The sequence below is a fragment of the Carlito syrichta genome, unplaced genomic scaffold (genome assembly GCF_000164805.1).
Source record: "Carlito syrichta isolate Samal-C Ts95f unplaced genomic scaffold, Tarsius_syrichta-2.0.1 Scaffold305706, whole genome shotgun sequence".
In the NCBI taxonomy this organism is placed as follows: Eukaryota; Metazoa; Chordata; class Mammalia; order Primates; family Tarsiidae; genus Carlito; species Carlito syrichta.
This window is the reverse complement of record NW_007249802.1, coordinates 18459-26790: the sequence shown is the minus strand read 5'-3', so window position 1 is coordinate 26790 and position 8332 is coordinate 18459. Positions and strand designations below refer to the sequence as shown.

At 49.1% G+C, this 8332-nt stretch overlaps 1 protein-coding gene across 7 annotated transcripts in view; it reads right to left on the bottom strand.

Annotated features, from left to right (window-relative positions):
- GANAB (glucosidase II alpha subunit) overlaps window positions 1-8332 on the bottom strand; it is a 19155-nt gene that overhangs the window by 3500 nt on the left and 7323 nt on the right. For 4 of the 7 annotated variants that reach the window (XM_021714696.1, XM_021714695.1, XM_008062452.2 and 1 more), the window contains 13 exons: window positions 6890-7069; window positions 5467-5536; window positions 5193-5280; window positions 5008-5104; window positions 4588-4768; window positions 3277-3430; window positions 2857-3092; window positions 2638-2764; window positions 2452-2531; window positions 2067-2210; window positions 1858-1954; window positions 1453-1554; window positions 1031-1274 (listed from right to left, as the gene is read on the bottom strand). In XM_021714696.1, the coding sequence (XP_021570371.1) occupies window positions 1031-1274; window positions 1453-1554; window positions 1858-1954; window positions 2067-2210; window positions 2452-2531; window positions 2638-2764; window positions 2857-3092; window positions 3277-3430; window positions 4588-4768; window positions 5008-5104; window positions 5193-5280; window positions 5467-5536; window positions 6890-7069 (1800 nt within the window). Of the gene's footprint in view, window positions 1-1030; window positions 1275-1452; window positions 1555-1857; window positions 1955-2066; window positions 2211-2451; window positions 2532-2637; window positions 2765-2856; window positions 3093-3276; window positions 3431-4587; window positions 4769-5007; window positions 5105-5192; window positions 5281-5466; window positions 5590-6359; window positions 6426-6889; window positions 7070-8332 lie in introns of all 7 variants that reach the window. The other 3 variants (XM_021714693.1, XM_021714694.1, XM_021714698.1) reach the window with 2 other exon arrangements.

Sequence of the window (8332 nt, the reverse complement as noted above, 5' to 3'; positions counted from 1 at the left end):
CAGAGAACAGAATCAACAGAGAATACAACACAACAAGAAACTTGAACATACAAACATACATCAACCCTAAAACCAAAAGAAAAAACTTTATAAAAATCTCATGACAGGGATCAACAATCACATTTCAATAATCAGCCTGAATGAGAATGGACTAAATGCACCCATGAAAAGACACAGAATGGCAAACTGGAAGAGAAACCATTACCCAATTATTTGCTGCCTCCAGGAGACTCATCTCATTATAAGGGATGCACACAGACTCAAAGTTAAAGGATGGAAAATGAGTTACCAGGCAAATGAATCACAAAAGAAGGCAGGAGTTACTGTCTTAATATCAGATAAAACAGCCTTTAAGCTATCAAAAATTTAAAAAGATGTAAAAGGACACTACATAATGATAAAAGATCCAATCCATCAATAAAAAATATTCATCCTAGCCGGGCTTGGTGGCTCAGCCTGTAATCCCACACCTTTGGGAGGCTGAGGTGAGTGGATTGCCTGAGACCGCGGGTTCGAGACCCACCTGGGCAGTGAGACCTCATCTCAACAATAAATAAAAAAATCAGCCAGGCGTGGTAGCGCATGCCTGTAATTCTGGCTACTTGGAAGGCTGAGGCAGAAGGATCGCCGGAGCCCAGCAAGTCGAGGCTGCGGTGGCTGGAAGCAGCTACTGCACTCCAGTCTGGGCGACAGAGTGAGACTCCAACTCAAAAAAAAACACACACAAAAAAACATTCTTCCTCTAGATCACAAGAGTCTGTCTCACTCATCATTCAGGCCTCATCTCATATGGCCTTCTCAGAAAGGCTTTTTGCAACCATCCAATCCCATCACTCTTTAATTTTTGTCAAAGACCTCATGATTGCTAACAATTTTCTTTAAATATTTATTGCTATTATTTATCCCCATTACTCCTGACCTTAACACCAGACTTCCTCCTCTACAGAAAGAGGCCCAGAGACGCAGCCCAGTCCTGAATGGCCCCCAGCCACCTCAGCCCACTCTACACAAACCCAACTGAATGTCTTACCTCATGACAGGAATGCCTTCGCGATGGGCCTGATAGAAGAGGGTGTACCAGAAGGGCAGCAAAGAGTATCGCTGGCCCAAGGCATCTCGGATTATGTTATGGTGCTCAGAAGGTAACAGCCACGGCTCTCGCCGTCCAGTGTCCAAGTGGGCATGTGCCCGGAAGAATGGCTGGTAGGCACCCATCTGGTACCAGCGCACAAGCAGCTCTGGCTCTGGGTTTTTGAAGAAGCCGCCCACATCCGCTGGGAGAAGGGAGGGAGGAAGCAGGTTGGAAAAGTGGGTGAAGATAAGATGTTGCCTGAGGAGCTTCCCAAGACCCCTCTATGGACTCCTGGCTCTCTTTGCTCATGCCTAGGTCCTGTGCCCTCTACTTTGCCCCTCTTCCATCAAACCAAGACCCCAAATTCCTCACCCTCTTACCCCCACAGAAGGAAAGTCCCACCAGCCCCAAGCTGAGACACATAGGGACAGAGATCTTCAAATGGTCCCACTCAGCAGTGTTGTCTCCTGTCCACACGGCTCCTGAGGAAGACAAGAGGGAGCTTACACACAGTGAAGGGGCTCAGTCTTTTATATAGCAGACCTCTTTGACATGTCACATCTGCTCTGGGATCCAGGACCCTGCTGAAGATGCCAGAGTTCACAAGAACACTTGAATGGGAACTGGACCTCTCTCCCCTAGCTTCCTTCAAAGTGCACAGCTGGGAGGATGCAGTATACAGCTCAGAGGATGGCTGTGTGGGTAGGTTCCTTAGAGAGCCAGACCCAGGTCCACAGCTCTGGCCTTCACACTCTTCTACCATAGTGCCACTCTCCAAATCTTACCAAAGCGTTGGGAGCCAGCAAAGAATGCCCTGCTCAGGACAAAGGAGCGTTCTATGCCCCCAGAGCGCAGTGTCAGCCCTTCAGCAGTCGCCATGTGCTATGTGGAAAGAGGAGACAAGAAGGGTAGTGAGAAGTAAAAACCAGCTGACATCTCTTGCAAGTTCCCTGGGCCTTGTTTTTCCACCAACTCTTCTCTCTCAGCTCCTTACCACATAGAGGCCATAAATGTTGTGCACATCCCGGTGCTCCCAGCCCCCATAATGCTGGGCATCCTTGAGCATGGTGACCTCAGGACCATTGAATACAGATGGTTCATTCATGTCATTCCAGACATAGAGGTTGGGAGCTGAGCCCTGGAACACAGGCAGAAAGTGGAGACAGAAGGACAGAGGAGAAGAAGAAGACAAAGAGTGTCAAACCAGAGAGCTCCTAGAAATCTAGAAAGATATATTTTTCAGGGCCCTCCCAGAATCAAGGCTCACTGATACATTATAGGCAGCCAACCAAAGCAGGGTTGACAGGCAGAGATAGGTGGATTCAGGGAGACAGGGTGGGAAAGACTGATTACAGGTCACGGGGAGAGGTGTTCCCTACCTCATAATTGTCATAGCTGAACATGTTAGCCCACCAGGCCCTTGTTGCAGGATTAGTGAAGTCAGGGTAACCAGCTGAGCCTGGGAGAGGTTAAGGGTGGCTGTCAACCCCCTAAGGAGCGAAAGAACCACCATTCTACCTCCCTGGCCTCCTAATTGCCTCTACGTCAATTCTGGGTCTGCCTACCTGGCCAGCACCAGCCTTCATAGTCAGAGCCATCCCGGGTTTTAACGTATAGCCCCAGGTTCCGTAGCTCTTCATGAACCCGGTAGCCAGAGTCCACCTTGATGTGGGGGTCTACAATGGTCACCAGCTGGGGGCAAGTAACAAGGGGATCAGAGCTCTCCAGGGCTATTATACCTCAGCCTTACCCAGAGAAGACCAAGCATGATTGCAACCCCTCACCTTCCGCCTCTTGGAGGCCAAGTGCTCAAGCATGTTGAGGGGCTGAGGGAAGCGACTGGGGTCCCAGGTGAAGTACCGCTTGCCATCAGCATGTTCGATGTCTAGCCAGATGACATCACAGGGCAGATTGTGATCATCGAAGCCTCGATCCACTTCCAGCACATCAGCCTCGTCCCGGTAGTTCCAGCGGCTCTGGTGGTAGCCGAGGGAGAAGAGCGGGGGCAATGCCTGGGTCCCTGCAGGTTCATTCAGGATCGGAGAAGGTCACAACAGGGATCAGGCCCAACACCCAGAAACTGAGGGAGGGTTGTAAACTAGAGGGTGCTGAAGGGTACAAAGATAGAAAACAAGCTAGGACATAAGACCTCCGAAAGAAAAAGGCAGAAAAATGAGGCTGTTGGCAACAGAGACACCATGTACCTGTGAGACTAGCATACTGCCTAAAGACATCAGAGACAGAAGGCCCAAGCAGCAGAAAGACATCAATGATGCCACTCTCTGACATCCAACGAACATCTGTCTGTGGCGTCTCCCCAGATCCTTGAAGGTAGTCCAGCATCTTCCCAAACAAGGTCTGTATAGGGGACCAGAGAGAGGTCAGACACGTCCTGCCCTCTCATTTTCCAACTCCAAGACAAGAGCTGCAATTTTCTCTTGTCCATACACAACTGGCTCTTTTTTTTTTTTTTTAAAGGATTAGAGAATAGAGTTTATTTAGAAAGTAAATTAGAGAGAAAGAGGTGATTCTCCTCCCCAAAGCTGGTAAACATGGCCTGGCCATAGCTCAAAGAGCACATGGCCATACCATAGCTTAACAAGGCAGTGGCCACACAGTTGGCTCTTATGAGTCACTTTGGTCGAGATTAAATGTGGCCTTCTGACCAGACATGGTGGCTCATGCCTATAATCCCAGCATTTTGGGAGGTAGAGGCAAGAGGATTGCCTGAGACCAGGGGACTTGAGACCAGCCTGGGCAACTTGATGAAACTTCATCTCTACAATAAGTAAAAAAAAAAAAAAGCCGGGCATGGTGGCACACACCTGTGGTTCCAGCCACTTGGAAGGCTGAGGCGAAATGATCCCCTGAGCCCAGCATGTTGAGGAAGCAGAGGCCATGAACATGCCACTGCACTCCAGCCTGGGCATCAGAATGAGACTCTGACTCAAAAAGTAAGTAAATAAATAAATAAATGTGGCCTTCTAAGTGAGGCTTTCCAAAACCACACTACCTAAAATAGGACAGCCCCTAACCCCACCATGAACTCTTTCATGTCCTTGTTGGCATTTACCACCACTGAACTCATCTTGCCTTCTTTATTGTTTAGCATCTGTCCTCATCCCTGGGAGTCAGGACCTTGTCACCCCCAGTTAGCACTATATCCCCATCACCTAAAAGGGTGCCTAACACATAATATACTATTAATAAGTGTATCCCCTCAGTCCAGAAAGAGCAAAGCCTTCCCCATTAAGTGTGTGTCAACTGGGGGTGATTGTCAAATGCTGTTCACCAGGCCCAGGGCCTCTTCTCTCACCCAGTCCCCCAATTAGGCTATTCCCCCAGCCATGTGTAGTGGCACACACCTGTAGTCCCAGTTACTTGGGAGAATTGTGCCACTGCAACAGAGTGAGACTCCAATTCAAAAGAAAAAAAAAGTGAATGCTCTGGCATACCACTTGTCTTAAGGCCTAGAAGCCTCACTCCCTGCTTTCTCCCCATGCTTATGCTCTCACCTTCCCCGCAGTGTTGGAGGATATATCAACCCAGGTCTCTGCAGCATTGAGCCAGAAGATGCCCAAGTCGCGATGGGGGTTGTGTGCCAGGAGCACGGGCACAGACCCATACAGGGCCATGGGGTTGTACAGCTCATACTGGAACACGTCCAAATTGTAGAGGCGATATGGCTCCCCACCTCTGCAAGCAAGATTTGGGCTGACAACTGGTCCTAGGCTGTGGCACATGCAAACTCCACCCCATAGGAGACACAGGTAAGAGATAAGAAAAGGGTCCTCTGCCCTTCTTAAAGGATTTTCTGACACCCAAAATTGATCTAGGCACAGGAAGTGATCCACAGTTGTTTGGAATATCCACTCTGTCTGTATATCTGACTTCTTTCTGCCCACCCCCTATCCTAATGTCATTAAAAGACTCACTCTGTGACCTTCAGTCTCAGGTTGTCTGCATGCTCCGGAATCCCATAGACATGCTCCATGCCTGGCAGAGAGAAGTCCAACCCCACAGACATGGGGCCTGGAAGAAAATCAAAGAAAATGTTCCAGAGCTACTGCTTGGCAAGGACTCCCTGGCACCGCTGCCCAAGGCTCTCCCAGCCACTTACCATATGGCTTGCTATCAGAATGAGTTTTGAATGTCTCTTCCCAGGCTCCTGGCTCATCTTTCTCTGCCTTCCCCTGGGTCTCCTCTGGCTATAAGGAGGAAAGCAGACCACTACCCAATCTTATACCAGTTTTCTCTCTTTCTCTTCCCATTAACTAAATCCCATCCCTGATGATGAGTCTAAGCTCAAGTTTCTTGTAGGTCTTCCCTCCAGCCTCCCAGCCAGTCCTATCCTCCAACCCCCTATCCCCCCACCCTCTACCCCTGCCACTTGCCTTGTCACCATTCCCAGGTATTTCCTCGGGCAAGGCCCCATCGCCCTCAGCTGGGTCTTTTGATCCTTGCCTGGAAGGTAGGAGAGCTGTCTGCTCCAATCCAGGGGGGGCAGGGACGAGGGGCTAGTGGAAGGAGGGGTGGGGGAATAGAGAGCCAAGGGTCCAAAGGAACGAAGGCAATGGAGGAAGGGACTGAATGTCAAAGCTTGGAGAAGGAACCCTGCCCCCCATGACCAGGTAAGTTTGCAAAGGATGGGGAGAGAAATGACAGGGAAATGAGGAATAATGCCACCAGGAGGTGCCTTCCATACACAGGCCCAAATCACCAGCCTCTGCCAGCATCCCAGAAGAGACAGGAAGGATGGTTCACAGCCTGGGCTCTGAATACTAATCCTGGCTCTGCTTCCTCCATTAAGAGACTGGCCCTAACCACCCTCACTGGGCCTCAATCTCCTGGTCTGACATAGGGTTTTGCAAAGATAAGAGGGGTCATACCATATCAAGCCCCTCCTAATATACATAGGAACCTCAAGAGGTTCTGCCAAATAATGCTTTCAAGGGCAGCTGGCAAGCAGCTCTGCCCAGAACATGAGGCACACCCCAGCTAAGAGCCAGGAAGCCCAGAATAGGCAGCATCTTACCACTCCTTACCAAAGCAATAATTTCCCTACATTCCTTCAGCTCTAGAGGACTCCAACATTTCAACTTCCTTCTCCCACGGGGCTCCCAGCCAGAGGAAGAGGGAACAGGAAACCAGAAACCACATAGCTGGGAAAAGGGGAATGAGTGAAGGGCAGGACATGGAAGGGTCTAGGGCATCTTCCCCTGAGGACCAGAGTGATGGGTGGGTAAGAGCAGAGGAACAGATACAGTACCAATGGCCATGGATTTACCTAGAGAAAAGGATCTTGATCTTATCCCATATGCTACCGAGCGTGAGACTAACTTTATCCGAGAAACTGGGGCAGGAGGAGATGGGTAGGGAAAGGGAAGAAGAAGCACAAAACCAACACAAAAACAGAAACACAAAAGTGAGTTTCAGTCGACAAACTTCCAGAGATGGGGGGAATAAAGAAACCAAAAAAATAAGTAAATAAATAAAAAGGAAGAAAATAAATCTGGGAAATGTGATGATATGAGAAGGGGAAGAGGGAAAGGCGACCCAGGCAGGCCTCCCAGAGGAGATGCCCAGGGTACAACTCAGTGACAAACGTGACTGCCTCCTGGTCTGTACAGGAAACGGAGAAAAGTTGCAACCCATGTCTAGTTCCTACCCGCCCTGATAGAGAGGTTTCTCCCAGTCCCCATCCCCTACCTGACTGCCCTGCCACCCTGTCTCCTCCCAGGAACTCAGTGTCAGGCCCCACGACACCCCTAGGCTCTTTCACACTAGGTTTCCTGCAGTCCCAACCCCTGTACTCACGAGACCCTGGGAGCCCTCTGGTGCTCAAATTCCAAGAGTCCTCGGGCATTGACACTGAGCAGAAGGCTGCGATCCTCTAGTAGGTCAAGGCGGAATGGCCGTGCTGTCAAGATAATCTTGTAGGGTCCCTCAGCCATTATTAGCTCCACACTGTTGTCATCTTGGCCAGAGACAGAAAGCCTAGGAAACAGATCAAAAGGGATATAAGGAAGTACAAAGGGCCAAGGGTAGTCATGAAACTTCAGAAGAAGAGAGGACCTGCTAAGAAGAATAGACAATGTGGTGGCAATAGTGCAGGGATAGGTACGTTAACCAAAGGAACCAACTAAAGAGCCCGGAAAAAGAGCATACTTAGTACTTTGAAATGTAACAGAGGCAGCACAGTAAATTACTAAGGAAACGAAGCCTATTAAATAATGATGTAGGAAAAAAAGATCTTTGGCTGGGCATGGTGACTCATGCCTGTAATCTCAGCACTTTGGGAGGCAGAGGCCAGAGGATTGCCTAAGACCAGGGGTTCAAGACCAGTCTTGTCTCGACAATAAATCAAACAAATCAGCTGGGCATGAATGGTGCGTCTGTAGTCCCAGCTACTCAGGAGGCTGGGGCGGAAGGATTGCCAGAGCCCAGCAGGTTGAGGCTGTGGTGGTCTCTCACACCTGTAATCCCAGCACTTTGGTTTGAGACCAGGCTGGGTAACATGGTGAGATCTTGTTTCTACAATAAAAACCAAAAAATTAATTGGGTGTGGTGGTGCACGCTGTAGTTCCAGCTAATTTTTGATCCGCCTGGGCAACTTGGCCAGACCTCATCTCTACAATAAATCAAAAAACAAGCCGGGCATGGTAGCGTGCGCCTGTAGTTCCAGCTACTTGGAAGGCTGAGGTGGAAGGATTGCCAGAGCCCAGCAGGTCGAGGTTGCAGTGGCCAGGAGTGGCCACTGCACTCCAGTCTGGACCACGGAGTGAGACTCCAACTCAAAAAAACAAACAAACAAACAAACAAACAAAAAAACAAATTTCCAAAAGCTCACAAGCCCTAGGATACTTTCCTTATAGAACTCAAAAATAAAACCACATAAAAATTTCTTAGGCACATATACACAGCTATATATATTATACACACACACACATATACACAGACTGCAACTGTAAGACCAAAAAAGGAGCAAGAAAATTATAAACTTCAGCATAACAACCACTTCTGGGGAAGTCAAGGGTACAGAATACTGAGGAGTATATGATTGGGTTGAGTGGAGAGTTTAAAGGGTAGTGTATTGACTATGTTATTTTTGTTTTTTGGTTTTTTTGAGTTGGAGTCTCACTCTGTCACCCAGATTAGAGTGCAATGGCTGCTCCCGGTCACTGCAGCCTCAATCTGCTGGGCTCCGGCGATCCTTCCGCCTCAGCCTTCCAAGTAGCTGGAACTACAGGCGTGTACTAC